The 19,410-nt window shown below is 45.2% G+C and overlaps 1 protein-coding gene across 2 annotated transcripts; it reads right to left on the reverse strand.

Annotated features, from left to right (window-relative positions):
• Positions 1–1,909: 1,909 nt before the first annotated feature.
• On the reverse strand, positions 1,910–13,857 carry MAPK1IP1L (mitogen-activated protein kinase 1 interacting protein 1 like). Of its 2 annotated transcripts, XR_012831119.1 has the most exons (5): positions 13,824–13,857; positions 6,559–6,586; positions 5,300–6,013; positions 4,579–4,718; positions 1,910–4,292 (listed from the first exon to the last, which is right to left on the reverse strand). XR_012831119.1 is itself a non-coding variant. In XM_075712134.1 (4 exons), exons 2-4 carry the CDS (start codon positions 6,580–6,582, stop codon positions 4,707–4,709), a joined length of 750 nt encoding a protein of 249 aa, XP_075568249.1. In that variant the 5' UTR covers positions 6,583–6,586; positions 13,824–13,857; the 3' UTR covers positions 1,910–4,706. The 2 variants fall into 2 exon arrangements, 1 of the variants encoding a protein (XP_075568249.1); XM_075712134.1 differs by having other exon boundaries at positions 1,910–4,718.
• Positions 13,858–19,410: the final 5,553 nt, after the last annotated feature.

Consider the following 19,410-nt stretch of genomic DNA (forward strand, 5'->3'; position numbering starts at 1 on the left):
GCCTTGGTGCACGCAGCTTTTAACGTCCGATTTCCCACGTACCCGAGAGATTTTGCAGGCAAGAGTGGCCAAAAAAAGAAAATGTTACCTCGCTGCTATCAGCTTAACGAGTGCGGGCATACATGCATGTTTTTAGATCAAGTTAACTGGAATTCCGCTGAACTGCGAGGGCAGAGGAAAAATTATAGATGATCCTGCAGCTACAACTACCTCGAAAATGTATTTGGGAAAACCATATCCAAGACGAAGTGAAGCATGCATCATGTCTCTCCAGCCATTTTCCCTCTTCAGATCATGACCTGTAGCACCACAGCCCCTGCCCACACACGGGTGGCATGGACACGGACACGGACACCTGGGAATCATAGAATCGCTTAGGTTGGAAAAGACCTTTAAGATCATCCAGTCCAACCATTAATGAGTGACTCCCGGCTGGAGCCCAGAGCGAGCGGGGAGCTCGCCTCTCCCAAGGCCACAAGTACTTACATCCACCCACAAAGCACGTCCAAGCCCACTGGAGATCCTTCCCTGGGTGCCTCAGGGGTAAGCAAGCACGCTGCGTTGTGTAACGCAGTCACAGTTAATCTTGCGGGACAGACCAGTTGACAAGAAGCTTCTATCAAAGCTGAAACTTGCGTTTCTTGATTTGCCGGATGACACTTAACATACTCGCCTATTAGGTGCCTGGTGAATAACGGCCCTTTGAAGTGTATGGAATTGCATTTGAGTAATTGGAGCTTTGTGCTTAACTTCAGACAATAGGAAAGCCACTGTTAAGAAAAATAACGTATGAGAAGTTTTGTCCTTCGACGCCTACGAGCTCTTACTACACAGAGGCTAAGGACGACCTTCGTACCGACACCCCAGCCTTCGGACAGTGTGGAGGCAGTTTTGAACAGGCCGGTCAGTGAATCGACGCCTGCGCACGGGAACGGGTCTGAACTCGCCGGGAGAGGGCTCAAGCGTCTGCCTTCGCAACGGTGGGCCAGAACAAACACATCCTACAGCGTGGATCTAACCACACGCATACTCCCCACTTTGCAACACCCCTGGAATTAGTTTTTCCAAAACTAACTACTCCCCTAAGAGTTATGTAGATCAAGTATCACTTGTCAGATGCTTCCCAAAAATTTGATTTTTTGGGTCTGCAGGGCAGTAATTGGATCAGCACACTCATGTCCTCATCTCTACCGATGCAAAAGCCTTGCAAGAGACAATTCATTTGAGGAATCCGGAGGAACAGACAATCCCGTAGCTGAACACTCTTAAGATAAAAGCATCAGCCAGGCGTTGTGTTGTTCTATTAACAGGTGTAAGGATTACATTTGGTGGACAGTCTAAGAAGAGCTTGTTTTCTAAGGCTTGAAGTGGGTAAATATTTTTTGTTTCTACTCTTTGCTGCTCGCTGCTGCCTTTTTTACCTTCCTGGAAGGGTGAAGGTGTGGACAAAGGTAGCCACACCGGCCAGCTCAGTGTTCCACATGCCACTATAGAGGAAGAATGTAAGTGTAGTGATGCAAAGCTTTGTAGTTCACACCACTGCCAAGCCCTGGAGTTTCTCAAACGCTGCTATACACCCTATCCCATCAGAGTCCTGATAAGCAGATCAAAACCTTGGTCTGCGGGTCACTTACCACATCCGCATGTGGCAATCTAGCATAGGAATTGTTCAGAGCCAGGAAAAAAATCCACACCACGCTCTTCACAGGTAACAAATAAGTCCCATTCCTCCTCTAGAGCAAGCAAGACCAGATTTTTTTTTTTTCTCTTAATTAACAAGGTGGTTTGTGAACAGGCAATACCTGAGGCTGACGTGCTACAATACGGCAACGGTCGCATCCACGCTTAATAGGCCTTATGCACAGGCTGCAAAAAATCACCAAAGGAAGAGGAAAAACACTCACAGAAGTCAAGTAATTCTGATTTTATATTCAGTCTTTGCAAATCAAGGATGTCCTATTTTCACTATTCATTCAAGGCAAAAGTCTACACAAGCATGTCCAAAGCAGTAATTGAAAAACAGTAAACACAACAGTCTTGAAAATACGTTTAATGTCTAATCTTATACAAAAGTGACAGCATTTTCAAAAAAATATCAAATCCTGTATTTATAGCTTCTCACTATCATACAGCAATATTTGTTTCATCTAAAGAAAATACAGCAGCAGGTGATAATCTATACTTTAAAGATGTGATTGCTTATATTTCATATTGTAAACAAATGCAGTATGTCAATCTCAAAGCACAAGTCAAAACGAACTTCTCAGCAATTTAACTCAAATGATGCATAGAAATGTACAAATTCCATTGCAAAAGCTTCAGGCCAGAAGTTGCTCACACTTGACATAACATGTGATAAAGTTACTACACGGTATATAGTGACAACTTGAGTTTTTACACAATAGATTAACAGGTATACCCTTTTCACTGCTATGCAAAGAACTTCGCTCACAAAAACAAAGGGGTTATGAAACAGTTTTCATGACCTCAAGAAATACGAATATACATTGAAAAACATCCCATATATACTGAATTTTAGCCTAAATGTTCCAGTAATAAATCCTGCCTATTTCAAGAAGAACCTAGAAGTCTAGTTACTTTTACAAAACCCCTTTCCAAAAATCATTACTTGCTACCTTTGCTTTATCCTTTCCTACCTCTTCCCGTTCCCTGCAAAGACATATGGCCAGTGCAATTTCAAACTGGAGTACTGCTACTGCATGATCCATTCAGTTGGAATAAATGTTTTTTTCATTACATTGAGTTATAATCTAAGGCTGCAGGTATCAAAAAAGCACTTGAGCAAACGCAAACATAGTCAATGTTCTCGGATGTTAATTTTTAATTAGTCTTGCCAAGATCTAAGCCAAGTCTGTTTGGGTGGGCAACTGGGGCTCGTTTAAGGTTAGTGAAGATTTGCGCTTTTTCTAGGGTTACAGATGCTAGGTTTTAAGCTGAAATGTTAAGTATTTTAGTTCAGCTCCAGTACTGTCTTCCTAAAAGAAAAAAATTACACATACCTTCACTATTAGCTTTCATGCCATTAGGTTAAAGCAGCCACACCTAAGCTGACCGCTTTCTTCTGCAAAAATATTGCAGGACTGCGCCCTAAAGGCTAAAACTACTAACAAGCATCACGGCCAGGTCACCCCATTTGTTTTTAAGAAGTCCATCACATGCATGCAGGAAGCCACGATAAGGTACTGGAAGAGAATTGACTCGCTTTCACAGTTCCATGATACAAAGACTCCCTAATGAGCTACCATGTTAAGCAAAATTTGTTCCTACTTCTACCTACAGAGGCTAAGTTAGGACGTCCCCAGCTGGGGATGAAACAAACTGTCCATGGTCAAAAGTCTAGGCTATGAAGTACCACAAAGAGTGCCGGAACTCCTCACTGACACGTGGCTGTGTGTCTCGGGAATGCCAAACCAGCATTGCAGCAAACCCCTCGCATGCTCTTCGCACAGATATGGCAAGAAAACGAAAACTTACTGCAGTGCCCCTTCAGAGGGGGGGACAGCTACACAGCAGTGCACAGGCTTCTAGACATTCAATTACTCCCAAATTACACTTACTCGGTGAGGTATGCAGACACCTAGCTGAGAACAGAGGACTTCTCCCCACTACAATATTCAGCGGAGCCCTGATGAGACCTCCTCGTTCTCAGCTGTGGCAATGAGGATCTCTGTAGCCGACAGAACCAAATGCCATGCCAAAAACCGCCAGGAAGGGAATTGTCAGGTTGGGGTTTTTTGGGTTTTGTTTTGTTTTTAAATCTTTTGAGCTCAAGTTCCGATTCTAGGGACTCTGAAAAAGTCTGCCAAGTTTACACAACTTGGCAGCAAAGTCAAATTTTAAATGACTAGAACCCAGGTTAGAAATAGGGAAGTACCTTACCTAAGTGGGAATCAAATTTCTCTTTACATAGACCAAGCCAAACTTCCAACCACCACAGAATGAGAACTGGCAAAATGATGTCCTCATTTGCATGCATAAAACTCACATTTGTTGATTCGAAGTTAACTGCACGTCCAGGTTATTTAATTTGCACATAAATGCCTGTTTGTGAACACGAACAGTGTGCTGACAAGTCAGACCAAGTATTTCAAATGCGTGTCTTCTCTTCCGTAGTCCCAGACTGAGCAATTGTTTTGAGTATATACAAAATGCTGAGAAAACCTTCAAGTTCACATGCTCTGTCTCTTTAGTTTGAATTACTGTAGCGTGTTCAAAAATTAGATTTCTTGACAAAAATCTTGAAATACTTTTTATTGACATTTTCGAATAACCTGAAAATAGACAAAATATGACTATCCATCCATTCAGTGACCAGCACGAGTCTGGCAATGACACTTAAAGCATTCATGGAAATTTAGGAATTAACATTTTTTCAAGTCCTTGGGCCTGATTCTTTATCATCCTTACTTGGCAACTCCCATTTTTCCATGGAATACTTGCCAACGTAAGAACCACAGACATTAGTTTTATTTCTGCTCTTCGTAATTCCTTTTGTTAAACCAAACAATTATGCCAGTATATGAGCAAGGTAAATTTATGCAAATTGCTCCTTCATACCTCAAATGCACATACAAGAGGCAAGTATTCTTCATAGCCCCAAACATTACTGAAACAAAAACCATAAAAATCTCTGTAAGTAGTGGATGAAGGTGGAAAGCTACAGTATTTTGTTGCCCAGAATGTATTCAACGGTAAGGCTGCAAGAGACAATAATTCATGGTCAATACAGGCTTTTCACAAAGCAGTTAATACACAGTTACAAGAATTCGTAATTAAAAACAAATTCATCCTTATAATTGGTTATTCCCTCCCTGTGTGCCCTAGAAACAATCTCTCTAGATTACAGAGACTAGAATATCTTCTCTTTCAGAAATTATTACAAGGCTTTCCCCCCTTTTTTGCCTTTTAGAGAAGGCTTTGCAAGTAGTGGAAGACCACCATTATGTGATGCTTAGACACACTCCAACTCAATACAATTTCACTGTTCTAGTATATTTAGTTAAGCATTTAAGAAGTTGGCTATTATTCCACTGACTACAGAAATAAGACAGATGTGCTGAAATTCCTTACCTGCGCTAACAGGTCTTACACTACCAAATTTCCACACTTAGAAGTGTAACGTTTTAGAGTAATTCAAGACCAAAATTAAATACTCACATGGGGACCATGCTACCAAATTTCCATGCTTAAAATTGTAACATTTTAGAGTAATTCAAGAGTAATTAAAAAGTAATTTTTTATTCTATTCTATAAAAAAAGACCAAAATTAAGTACTCACATGGGGACCACCAGGCATTGATGGAGCACCAGCAGGACCAGATGGCACTTGAAAAGGATTAGGGGGCGTAGGATATAGTCCTGGAGCTGGATATGATCCTGTGGGTGGAGGAAACGGACCTGGCGGTGAAGGTCCCCATGTTCCAGGTGGGACCGTACCCCATGGTACTGTTGGCGCAGCCCCTGGAGTCTGGGTAGGAGCGGAATATGGCCCTGGGGGTGGATATGGCATGCTAGGTGCAGGATACTGCCCTCCCATTGTTGGTCCCCATGCTCCAGAGGGCATGGATCCCCATGGCCCAACAGGAGCAGGAGGTGCAGCTGGCTCTGTTGGACCACCATAAGGTCTTGGAAGCTCTGGAAAGGGCATATTTGGTGGAGGATATTGCCCTGGTGGGACAGGACCTGGCACAGTTGGGGGTGGATATGGACCACCAGGAGGAGGGCAAGAGGGTCCAGTAGGAGGAGGAGGAAATGGAGCAGGCGGTCCAGGGGGCATTGAAGGATACATTCCTGTTGGCGGAGGTCCGAATGGCACGCTGGAAGCGGACGTATTTGGTGGCAGTCCGGTTGGTGCCGTAGGGGGAGCGCTTGGGTTGTTCCAAGGATTCGAAGCTGGCCAACCCTGCGGTGGCTGACCAGGCTGTTGACCAGGTTTTGTACTGCTCACTTTGGAGGTTTTAGCAGGCGACTGATCTGGTAAAGCATCTGCCAACTAAAAGATAAAGCATCAGTGAGAATGTAAAACGTCCACTGGACTCACTAGTTGCAGACATTCACCCACTACATGTATACGTTTCAGTTGCCAAAATAGGAGGAAGAGAGCTCTCTGTTGCTGCGCACAGATGATTACATTCATTTTTGTGCGGCTTCTATCATTAAGGTAGAAGAGGCATTCTGACATGCTGCAGCTAGAAAACCAAAGATAAAAGGCGACCTACCACACATAGCGATAAGCAATTTCGGCACACATCCAGAAAGGAAAGATTTTCATAGATTTCCAATATAGCTATTCTGACACTATTAAAACACAACTCCTTTGTTAACATCACAGCAAAAAAGAACCCACAAGGCACCTAGCAGCTTCGTATGTTTAGTCCACAAATTGCTACATCTACCCAAAAGGAAAACACCACAACTGCAATACAGAGGAAATCGCCTCTCAACTGTAAGCTCCCCTTCTTCTTGAAAAAGTACGTCAACTTTTAGAATGAAGTAACACAACTGGCTGATCTTCAGGAAAGAAAAACTGTTACTTACCGAAAAATCATCAGTTCCAGACATTTTGCTGAAAAGTAAGGTAAGATAAAGTGAAATTTGTTGAAAATAATAAAACTATTTCAAGCAAGAGTTCATGAGACAAACTCTACCTTTGTCTCATTCAAACCACAGTTAAGTGTTGAACTGGTCACGCTTCTTAGCGGTGGCTTTGTTTTAAGGACTCTGGCCCATACAGGTATGTGCTACCCAAACACTTTCCTCTTGACAGAAGTTCTCATGAAAAGGAAAGTCTTCAGCCTCTACCTGTCTCACCTCAGACAGGACCAACACATAATGTAAATGGGTCACATTACGCTAAGAAAAAAATATTTCAAATATTCATACCAAGTAGGCAGCCTACCCAGACAGTGATGCCTGTAAAGTTTTCAAGGTCTTTTCTAAACTGGGACTCGGAAAAGTTATGGCAGGCTGCTTGTAGGTGAAGTTAATGCACCTAAACCAAAACATGATTAAATCCCCATGCAGATCTTATTGTCAGAAATAAAAGAACTATAGTTTGCTGATGCTTTATCCTCCAATTATTTCCAAACATACTAAAGGTAGCGGATGCTCTTACTTATGTTCACTGACTCCAGCTAGCTAGCCTTAACTGAAAGTATATATGGCAAAGGTGTCATTTTCACATACCCAACTTCTAACCTCTGAACACTTACAAGAAATACTGAAAATAGGGACCAATGCGTCACGTGTTACCTTTTCTTGAAGGCAACTACTACACTTAAGAGACTGCCAGAGCTTCAGCACAATGAAAACTGACTGGCTTTCTCAATCTTTATTAGCCATACAAAAGGGCAGCTGTCACAAACCTGAAGTTATAGTCAGTTTGACAAACTGAGAACAAATACCGGCTAGACGCGAAAAACTCTTGAAAGGATGACCAACAGCAAGTGAAATAGGTGGGCATGCCCCAGTGCAGCCAGAAGGTTCTAGGGGAGAGTGTAGGAGATAGAGAGAAAAAAAGAGGAAGAAAAATGCAAAATATAAGTCAAATATAAGTACAGATACTACTGCCAAGTTGACCCTCACAAAAAATAACCCTTGTTCTTCCTTGTTGATGGTGAAGACCTGACTTAACATAGACACTGGTCTCGGGAACGGAGGTTTGTACAGATAGCCTACGACAAATAGGTTTATAAGCTCCATTAAATTATAAATTACATAATGCAAATAATGCACATATAAACTAGAGCCTTCTCTGAAACTGTATTGTAAATTCATTACTATCTACACAATTTCCTAATCTTAAGGGAGTACTGGATCAGAGCAAGGGGCCGTTTAGCTCAGCATGCCATTTTATCTTCAGTGATGATGGTAGGGAAGAACAAGAACAGGGATGACGCTCACCCCAATACTTCAATGGTTCCAAGCTCAGATACTTCCTAAGTTATAGGCAATTTCTATGGAATAACAACCCTCAAAGAATTTCTTTTCCACAAACATGTCTAGTTTCCCCACTTGCACCTACAACATCCACTGGCGAGGAACTCCACAGGGCTGCTATTTGTTACACAAAAAGGCACCTTCTTTTTTGTTCTAAACCTGGATCCTACTGGATTCAGTTGTTGCTCCTTCATTCTTGCAGCCAAGGAAATCAGTAAATCTGTTCTTATCCACTTTGCCCATGCTGCTCATTATTGTACAGATTTTTACCATTTTCTTTTAGCTGTTCCTTCTCCAGGCTGAGCTCTAGCTTATTTTCTTGACCCTTGTGCAGCAGCTATTCCATGCCTTTGATTACTCTCCCTGCCTCTCTTTGAGGCTTTTCCAATTCTTTTGTATCTTTTGAGATGAATGACAAGAACGAACCACACAGATCTCAAGATGTGGGATAACCACTGATTTATACAGTTTCGTAATTATGTTCTGGTTTTTCCTCTATTTCCTTCCTAATACTTCTTAATGTTTCATCTGCTTTTTGATCACTACAGAACTGACACTTCTGTGGTGATATTTCATTCCTCAGTGTTAAGGGTCAGCCCATCATTTTATATATGAAATTATATGCACCATTCTACGTTTATCTACTCTGAATTACATCAGATTTATTGACATTGAATTATATCTGCCATTTTATTACCTAAACCTTACTTTCCTGAATGGCTTCATATCAACAGGACACTGCTCATCTCACTTCCTGAGTTATTTATGACCACACCGAGAAACCCAGACCCCTGTGGAAGCACAGTGAACTTCAAGTTACACCCAATAATCTAACTAAACCTTTTAAGAAATACATATCTACAAAATTAGTGCCCTGGTGGAAGTCAGTGCCTAACTGCACGACTCCGAAGGTTTGTTAAAGCTCCAACATTAGCTTGTAACAGCAGCAGTTCCTGCAAGTAGGTGCAAATACCTGAATCTTCGTATCAGGCGAGGTACACTGTTCAGATCAATGGCCATTTGCTTAAAGCTGAGAAACCAACTGAACTACATCAGGAAAGTGGTTTCTGTTCCCATTAACAACGGCTCAGCTGTTCAAGAGATATTTACCAGAAAGAGCTCAATTTCTTTTCAATAGATAGCTCTTATGTTAAAAGAGTTTGTTAGTTATTGCAATGAACCATGTGCAGTAATAATCAGAAGCTGATGTGTGTTTTTTAGGGGCATTGTAGTTCAATTTACCTACACAGACACAGAAGCTATTGAATATAACCCACAAAATATAGGAAATCAATCACTAATATGGAGACAAGTACAAAAATAACTTTTTACGTAAGTGTGCACATAAATGTATTCATAAGCAAAAAACCCCCAAAAACCAACAGGTTAGGAAAAAGCAACACCAACACAGGCCAAGAGAATCATCCTCTCTTTAGGCAGAGATGGGATAAGACCAACTGAAAAGCAGCTCTACAAGCGATTGAAAAAAGCCCACAGAAGAAGTTAGAACATATGCTGCAAGGGAGAAAAGGAAGAGAGGAAACAAACCTAAAGGAGAACTCAGAAGAAAATCCCATGATCTGTCACAAAAGTGACAAGAGAGTAGTAAATTCAAGGCAAAGCAGTGGATGAATACAGTTGAAACAGGCCTGCTTACAAAATATCAACAAATATCCCCAGTATTTGTCAGCAAATAATTTCAAAATATTTCTGTGCCATGAAAATTAAGGAGACAATTCTGCTACACGACTTATGAAAAAAAAGTGTAGTTAAGCATAGCTTATAATGAGATTTAGTGGCTTTTTTATTTTGGCAAGCAGACTAGAGAAACATTTGTTGGCAACATTTGGCATAACTGAGTCAATGCCAAGCATGTCAAGGATCCTCTTGCAGACAGGATGGCCTACTTCGGGGACGTTTTTTAAACATACATTTAATCTGGGTACTGCCACCTTCATTTAATAAAAAAGAAATTACTGTTAGACACATTCAGACAACATATGAACTAATTTGTACTTAAATCCAGAATCTGTATTTCATTCAAGTTGTTCAACACTGGTATAAATATTTCAATCAGAGGCTTACAGAAATATCAATTACATTTGTAAAAGTATTGCCCAAGGTATTCACATGCTCACAAATTTGACTCAGAGATGCTGTCAGACAGAAGACCTCCAAGTAACTCCATTTTAAAGTCCCCACTGGTCACACATGGGCTCAAGATTTTAGAAAAATGTACCGAATGGTGCCTTGACTAGGTTTTTAGAGTTGGTGCAGTTAATAAATGGACTCTCGTTTTCTCTCGAAGCCTTCCTAGAAGAACACTGCACAAGCACTGATATGAGCAGAGAAATGCTGATTCATGTAATAGACGACCGTTTTACCACATTTAAGCTCTACTTCAAATTATTCTTTCCTGGAGTTGGGGGGAAGAAAGAGTGAGTGGAAGAAGGAGGGTTCAGAAGCTCAAGTAATTTGGCAGGGAGTAGAAAGACTACAGAACTGGCAGTGTTCAAACTGAAGCCCTGCTCGCATCCACTGTGCCGTAAGATAAGATTTCCTTTGTTTTCTGAAGGCCGCCGCCCCTGGAAACATCCCCCGCTTTCCAGAAGCACAGAGCCTGCCAGCTCCAGCTCGGCTGGTCAGGGCACCATTTCTCAGCCACCTCTGAGAACACATACGGCCAGAAGCACGAAACTAAAGTGAAGCAAAGAGAGAAATGACCGATGTCTGCAAAAAAGGCATCAGGAGCAGAACGTCCGTCATCCTTTATCCTCAAGAGCGATGGGAGGGCGTGGAGGACTTCCACCACACCTACCCAGAAACCGTACGCAGCAAAATCTTCTGACCACAGTCCAAGGCCTCCCAGTCACCCACGAACTAGTCCGGAGAATTAACAGCAGGTAGGTGAGACAAGCAAGGCTGCCGGGCTCCGCAACAGCAGGCTGGAAGAAGGTTGAGAAGCGCTCTGACACACCGATGGTATGCTAATTCTACCAACAGCACTCAAGACCAACTGGTGATTTTTCAGAGAGGTCTGTCAAAACCCCATTTCTGGAAGCGTGGTGCTACGTGTGACAAACTAAATCCGTCAGCTTCCACAATAAAACAGCTCCGACGTGTTTTTTAAGCTCTAAACCCTCTCTGATCACATCCAGCCCAACTGGAACTGATGGATGTAGTAGCATTTTTTCACCATGCTCTTGCCTTTCCTGGCTTTTATCCATCACCAGTCCCTAAAGACCCCCGTTAGAAAGAGCTGTCCAAAACACTTTTTCTTGCTTTTACTAAAGCTACCCAAAATTAAGCATCAACTGCTTGCTGCTTTTTTTTTTTTTTTTTTTGGGAGTTGTATGACATTTTTCGAACACTTGACGTGCCAGATTTAGTTCCTGTCTCCAAGATCATCTTTCAAACACAGAAAAATGCTTTTGAGATGCAACAGGCTCTGCTGCATTTCCACTGGGTGGCATGGCTCTATCAGCAAAGAGGTTCTTTTGTCACTGTAACATGACTAATACCTACCAGCATAACCTCATCTACAACAAGATTTCTGCCCACATAAGTATAACTACCCAACATAGCTATACAGATAAAATGGAAGAGAGACCAAATCTCTGACAGCTTCTAAATGTTTTCTAAAATATGCAAATTTCTGCAGCTTCTACCTTCAGGCATTAAGCATCAACATTTTATAGCTGGCCTTTCCCTATCTTTAATGCCTTCTCAGCAACCGCGCTAATGCACTTGCGTAGCGTGCAATCGTTTAGTCTGACCTGCACATTTATTCATCGGAAGAATGAAGACAATTGGTAGACAGACTGACAAGGGAAAAAAACCAACAGTTATATCATTAGCAGCTACTTGAGATTTGATGATCTTTTTGCCCTTTCCTGCGTCTGTCCTGACTGAAAAAAAAAGGAGGTAAGTCAGATCTTTAGTTTTCAGATTTTCAGTTTTCATATTTTCCGGACCGATTTAATTAATAGCAACAACCACAGTGATGCATGTTAGCATATTTGCTATAAATTATCAACTACCAGAAAAAAGAATTCTTCAAAATAGAGGTCTTATCAGTTTCCAAGACCTGTGAAATATAAAGCCATCAGGAACTGTCATCTGTTCCAGTTTCCCACCCACGGCAGGCCAGTTTCACAGCTGCCTCCCCACCAAGACCAGCCCTAATCACTTCAGATGGTCACCACACCACAAGCAGATGGTTCCAAACCCGGCAAACATCTATCACTTCTGAGGTGGCTTCTTTGTGTGCCAGCTGTGACACAAAACCAGCGGAGAACAACGAGTCTCTGCTGCCAAAGATTACTCCTGTCCACACCATCCTACCCTGTGAATCTTGCAAAAGATGTTTAATCCAGCAGCTCAGAATAATTAAAACATATCTTCCATAGTTGCTTCTAAACTTTCTGGAGAGCTATGGAGCCCATTCTCATCATGTTGTCATCATTTTTAAAAGCGTGCTTTATTTCTCATTTATAGCTTTAGCTTCCAATTATCAATTCTTCAGAAGTCTTCCTAAACTAGCAGTAAAACCTATTTAAAGAATACCTGCATCCTCCTCCTACCAAAGTTATATACTCAGCAATTACCAGCTTAATTATTTTTATCTGTTTTGGATGAAATAAAGCTACTGACCCCGACTGTGACTATCAAACACCTTCACTGCAGGGTTTTTGGCATGTGTGTATCCCAATAACAACCATCAAAACTGTGTCATATTCCAGTTCTAGCCTCAACAGTGACAAACAAAACCACACACCTTTCTGCTCCTTTAAAAAGGCTCTTTTCCAGGATAACTGCTTTTCAGGATACAATCTCACTGCACGGATACAGCTGGCATCTTTCGCATCTTGATTTGGCACTGTTAAAACCTATTTGAATGAACCCAAGTTTCAAGAATATCAAAAGTGCTTTCTAGGACTGGTTTGATATTTAGCACAAATTTTTGCATCAGCCACCACTCTCCACAGGTCTCAGGGAGGGTAGTTTCAGGGTGTGTCAGTTTTGTTATTAAAAAAAAAAAAGGCTACCTTTGTTCTTACATCCACTGACAATCAGGTTGAACAGCACCAGATCAACACTGTTCTCCACGGAATTCACCTAGAAGCAAGTTCTCTCTCAGAGATGAAACCTGTCAGATAAGCAGCGTGCCCTTTGATACCACACAGTGCCAGCTCTCCCAGTAAGTCAGCTACCTTAAGTATATTAACGTTGGATAAAACAAATCAACTTCTCCTAAACTGCAAGACGTTGTCTTGCCCAAGACCTTCTTTAGTGGAGAACCTTCACGTTAAAGAGTCACTTACGTGCAATCCATGCTCATTTATGCACTCATGTGTAGCTTACGGCCGTATAGCATAAATACAACCATACAGCATAAATACAAGCCGATAAGATATTTTACCCAGTCAAGACACAGCGGCTACCACCGTTACACGGAGTAAAACGGGACCCGGTACAAAGGAACCTCCTTCGCCTTGCGGGCCTCAAGCAAAGCCGGCCGCAGGCAGCCGAAGGCGGCAGCAGCCATTAGGCCTCCGCCGGCCCCCCGAAGCGCTACGCCCTCCCCAAGCGGCGGCTCTCCGGGCGGGGGAGGCTGGCTTCTGCCACCCACCCGAGGCCAGCGACGCCCCCCCCCCCCCACGCTGCCACCCCTCCGCGGCTCGTCGGGGCTGGGGGAACCGGCGGCGCCTCCCCGGGGGGCCGAGGAGGGGAGAGGCAGCCAGAGGGGCCCGGCGGCCGCCGAGGGCGGTGCGCGGTGGAACCCCTTCCCCTCCCTCTCTCCGCCCCGGCACGGGTCGGGGCGTCCCTCCCGCTGGCTGAGGGGCCGGCCGGCCGGCGGGTACCTGGGCGGGCGGGAGGAGCGCGGCGCAGGCCCGGAGCGAGGCGGCGGCCCGCAGCACCACCGCCACCCCGACGCCCAGGCGGAAGCGGAACTGCGTCACGCACGCCCCACCTCCCCCCCGACCCCCACCGGAAGGGCACGCGCTCGGCCCCGCCCTCCCCGCCCACACCGCCGCGGCGCCGCGTGACAGCGCCCCGCCCACCGCCGCGCGGCCGCGTCGTCACGTGGTGCTGCCCCGCCCCGCGTACGGCCCTGAGGGGATCCGAGCCCGGCGGCGCCGGCCCCGGGGGGGTCCGGGGCGGGAGGGGGGCTGCGGCCCCTGGCCGCCGTGCCTGGCGGGGCTCCCTCTCGGCCAGCACCGAGCCCGCCGGGTGTTACTTCAGCTAACACGAGCCAGCCCTGTGCCCGGGTGGCCAAGGTGGCCAACAGCATCCTGGCTCGTGTCAGGGACAGTGTGGCCAGCAGGAGCAGGGCAGGGATCGTCCCCCTGCGCTCGGCACTGGGGAGGCCGCACCTGGAATGCTGTGTCCAGTTCTGGGCCCCTCAGCACAAGAAGGACATTGGGGTGCTGGGGCGTGTCCAGAGAAGGGCAGCGGAGCTGGGGCAGGGTCTGGAGCACAGGGCTGGTGGGGAGCGGCTGAGGGAGCTGGGGGTGTTCAGCCTGGAGAAGAGGAGGCTGAGGGGAGACCTCATCGCTCTGCAGCTCCTGGCAGGAGGGGGCAGGGAGGGGGGGTCGGGCTCTTCTCCCAAGTGACAAGCGATAGGACCAGAGGAAATGGGCTCAAACTGCGCCAGGGGAGGTTTAGACTGGATATTAGGAGAAATTTCTTCACGGAAAGAGTGATCAAGCATTGGAACAGGCTGCCCAGAGAGGTGGTGGGGTCCCCATCCCTGGAGGGGTTCAAAAAACGGGCAGACATGGCACTTTGGGACACGGTTTAGTGGGCATGGGGGTGTTGGGTTGATGGTTGGACTGATGATCTTGGAGGTCCTTTCCAATCTTAATGATTCCTAGTTTGACTTTCATGAAAAATAATCCAGCCACCAAGCCAGGAAACATGAAATTAATTATTACTGTACCCTTAACTGGTTTAGTGGTGGACTTGGCTGTGTTAGGTTACTGGTTGGACTGGATGATCTTAAAGGTCTTTTCCAACCTAAACAATTCTATGATTTTCCTGCCCTGCCCCTCCGAGCTATGGCACTGATCCTGCAAGCCTTTGCATATACAGGTAATTCTGTTAAATTTGGCTGAACCACCAGCAATGCCAAGCGTGTGCCGATGGTTGTATCCCGTGTGCCAGCGCCCTTCCCCTTGCGAGTGTGCATCTATTTGCACTTTTCAAGGTCGTTATTTGGCCATTTCTGAGGCAACTGGGAAAAATCACCAGCAGGAGCGGATCCCAGGTGCTACAGTAGCTGCAACAGGCATGAAACCGCAATATTTTTACTGATTTATTGGCATAAATTGTTACTACCTAAACTGAAACGGCATCCGCTACAGACCCAGTCCCATGATGGCACAATAACTCGGTTAATCTGCTCACTCCGAATTTAATTAAACACCGTGGAAAATTTAGGCTGACTTCACAGTTCTTTCACAATCGCCTTTCCAAGGACAGGAATCGCTGGGAGTCTGTGTAGAAAGAGCACTTCTGGCGTGGCCTCGTTAGGAGAAATGAGCAAATAAGAGTGAAATCAATCTTCTTCCCAGCTGTGCCCCGGGCGCAGCTGTTCAGCTCACCTTCGCTTTTCGAAAGGGCCCTGCCGTGGGCGGTTGCTGCCGTGTCCTGGCCTGCCAGCGGTGACAGCAGGAGTCCCCAGAGCGTGACGTTTCTTCCTGAGCAATCTGGTCCTTAGAAACTTTTAATTATTGAGCGCACACGCGGCTGACGACGGTGATGATGTCTCACCTGAAATAGCAAAGTGGGGCTGCGATAGCACTTCTAATCGATAACCTTACCAGCCAGCCTCACCAACCTAGATGCTAGGATCACCCGATGTGTAATAAACCTACCCCCCTTTCTGCAGAAGCAGAAAGGATGATGATTTTTTGTAGAAATATTTATTTGTATACACAGCTTTCCCCTGCTTTAGGCAAACGTCTCTTCATCTCTCTGTATGTATATGCTGAAGGTTGTAAAAAGAGCTGCAGGCTCGACGTAATTTGTGTGCAACTGATCCATCTTGGTGCCAGGAATAGGACTCGGGGGGGCCTAACACCGAGCCCTGGCCACATCCTAGTGGAAGACGTTACTTTGCGCTCTAAATTCTGTAACAGAAAAAAGTTGGGATGAAATTGCAAATTCAGAGCTTGCATGCGGCTCTTAAGGAAGACAAGGGAAGCTGCGTGAAAGAAATTTGGATCCCAATTAGTAGGAGGCGTTATTTGCCATGCCTCCATTGTAGGACCTGCGATGGTATTATTTAAATTATTCAGAAAGGCTGTTTGGTGTGATAACGCGAAGGCAGTTCTTTATTACAGGTCCCAGCTGCAGGGCCTGGGCTGTTGCCTGTACACTACAAGTATAGGCCGCTTTCTTTTTTCTTCAGCATCATACAAATATTTGGGTTGGAAAGAAGCTCCGGTTTAACCTCTGGCTCAAAACAGGGCCGGCTTCGAACCTTGTCTGGCTGAGTTTTGCGTGTCTCCAAAGACGGAGATTGCACAACCTCTCCGGACGTTCAGTCCCTAAATACGGTCACTGTGAACGCTACCATAATTCCTGGCATCCCGTCAGACTTGCCCTTGCTGCGTCTTGTGGCTGTCACTGCTTGTCCTTTTGCCACGTACCTCTGCGAAGCATCTGCCTGCTCTGTAACCCCGCTCGGGGTGGCTGGAGGCTGCAGGGAGATCCCTCCTCCCCTCTCTCCTAGCCCAAAACCACAATTTCCACCGCCTCTCTGCATTTGCCGAACGCTCTGGCCCCCCAGCCATGCCAGTGGCTCTCCCCTGAGCTCCCTCCAGTTTGTCAACATCTCTCTTGTCTTCCACTGGCAAAATTGGGCATAAATGCTTGCCTTAGCCTTTATTTTGGCGCAAAAGACCACCAGACAATACTTAAACTGGGTTTTAAATTCTATACTATAAGCACTATCGTGAGTGCATCGACCTTGGTTTTGCTGGGAATGCAGGAGCATAGGCAGTGTCAGCATTTGGATCTCTCCTGTTGGATTCTCAATTACATGTCATGGGATTTCAGTTCCTGGCTTCCCAACAAGTCTGATTTAGTACTTTTCAGGGACAATAACGCAGATCTTGAAATGTGACAAGCATCAGAGTCAGGAAACTTTATCGCACCCAGAGGGCTGTGCATGCCACAAACAATAAATTCAGAGGAACAATAACAGTATCTTTTTTCTGCCTCCTGCTTTTACATCAGCTAGTCAGAAAGAGGAAATCCGAGACACGGTGGAGGCATCCCTTCTCCATCCAACCAGAAAATAAAAGGATTAGTTGTTCGGGTTTGTTTTGGTTTGTTGTTTTTTTTTTTTAACGAGATTAAAATTGTGGAATGTAATGTCAGTTTAGTTAAGAAAACGCCAGTCTCTGATGATGGGCTAGAACAGTGAGATCGAAGATAATTAAGCTTCAGTTACAGTGTTGATTCTTACTGGGCTATGTCACTCGGCTTTTATATTCATGCTTCGCTGTGCGCTGTGAACATCGTGCGCTCTGAAGAATTAGCTAAGCCACCCCGAAGCTAGATTTTAAAGGATACCAGATGGTAAGTTCAATGCATGTGGTAAGCTTTTATATGCTTTTCCCCTATGGCCAATCACTGACTGATCATTTATTTCAAAACCCTCATAAAACAAATCACTCTGAAAATGATGCTGTCTCTAGTTAATAAGTGCTCTTTCTCAGGGCAGAGGCTTGTTGCCATGAAGATAAAATCATAAAACTGGTTCAAAGTGCGTTGGGATGGCAAATGCACCCTGTTGAGGAGATGAGATAAACTGGATTCAACTGGAAAGGAAGCACGGCTTTCTGCTTGTTGTGAACTTCTGAGCAGGTGAACCGTCACTGAAGACGCTTTGGCCGTCGCTGAGGTGCTAACACACGGGCTTTCTGTGACAAGGAGTGAACTCGTCGGGTACGCTTTCTTTCCACGGTGGTGGATACGTAGAGCCTTGGTCACGCGTCAAGCTGCCGCGCGAGTTTGTTTTCAGATTTTGGAGCTAGTGATTGTGGCTGGCAGCAGAAGGCAGAGCTCTCTTCACTTCTTCTTGTTCTTCAGTGAATAAGAAGTAGAAAATTCCGCTCTGTGTGACACCGATGAAACCCACCTCATCATCTGTCCTCTCAGAGAGGCGCCCACCTTCTCCCCAGCCCCAAAGAGAGAACCACAGTTCCACCTGAGGGATCCAAACCTTTATCAGTCCCCTTTCTGTCCTCCCCCTCCCCTTTCCTCCGCATGCCCAATCCCAAACTGCGGTTCCTGGTGCGGTATTGCGATCCTCACAGCCTCTCGATGAGTTTTGTGATGTTTGCTGTTTGGCTTAGCAGCCACGGCTCTGACAGGCAGATGATAATGCGAAATTATGGCCCTTCAGTCTGTGAAGGGTCATGTTTTCAAGTGCTTACTGCTATGGAGACAAGCTGGAAAATTTCTTTTTTCAAAAGCTTGGAAAGCAAGTAAGAGGCCACCTTATTTTATTTTGCAATTGTAAACGCAGCTCTTTTTCTGGAGAGGGAGAAGGAGGTGAGGAGTAGCTGGTTTGTGGAGGCTTTGGCCTGGCAATGAGGGCAGAGCTGATTTTCCTGTAGCCCAGATTCTGTAACGGATATAAAAACACAGGCACACACACACATCCCGGGTGGCGAAACTTAAGAATAGTCGTCGCGGGACAGACCAAAGGTCCAGCTGGCCTCGAGCCCTGTGTGACTGTGGGCAACACCAAATACTTTGGAAAAGGAGAAAGACAAGAAATGTGGAATGATTCTTCCCCCGCAAAGCCTGCGAGCCCCTAGCAGTCGGCAGTCTGGGGTTCCATCCGCACCATCAACAGCTGGAGAGCCACCGAAGGCAAGGCTGGTACTGTGTGAAGGTCCCCTTCATGCCTGCTGCTTACCTCTGTGATCGCGTGAGTAGCTCCCAGCAGGAAGAACGTGCCCGGATTGCTAAATCTCACTCACTCAGTTTTTCATCACTTCCCTGTGACGCCATTTGGAGCCCTATCTTTGTGCCTCGTTTTATCTTCCTGCGCAAAGCAGTTGGGATCTGTTTGTTCATCGAGATGCTTCCGTGCTCGGGCGCTTCTCTCTGCACGGCACGCCGCGCTTCTTCTGCAAGCCCTCCGAGATCTCCGGTTTTGCACAGCTGCTGACGTATGCATTTCTATATGTGAAATTAATTGTTCGATACCAAGTTGCTCATGTCTCTACTTCAGATGTATATTGACGGTGGTAGCCATACTGCTAAGGTCAATGATCTGCTGATCGGTGCCAAAGAACACATTTACAGTCAAATGGCTTGTAGTAATTCAGGCAATGATAGACATAAGGATCGTTTGAGCTCCTGAAGGATCTGTAAGTCACTGATACGACAAAGGTGCTACTGAAGGGCGCGTGATGAATTACTGAC

Source organism: Pelecanus crispus, chromosome 6 (assembly GCF_030463565.1).
Source record: "Pelecanus crispus isolate bPelCri1 chromosome 6, bPelCri1.pri, whole genome shotgun sequence".
In the NCBI taxonomy this organism is placed as follows: Eukaryota; Metazoa; Chordata; class Aves; order Pelecaniformes; family Pelecanidae; genus Pelecanus; species Pelecanus crispus.

Coding starts and splice junctions, on each gene's coding strand:
- MAPK1IP1L (XM_075712134.1), bottom strand. CDS start 6,582: ATGTCTGGAACTGATGATTTTTCG. Junction 6,014..6,558: donor CTGGAACTGATGATTTTTCG/GTAAGTAACAGT, acceptor TTTATCTTTTAG/TTGGCAGATGCTTTACCAGA.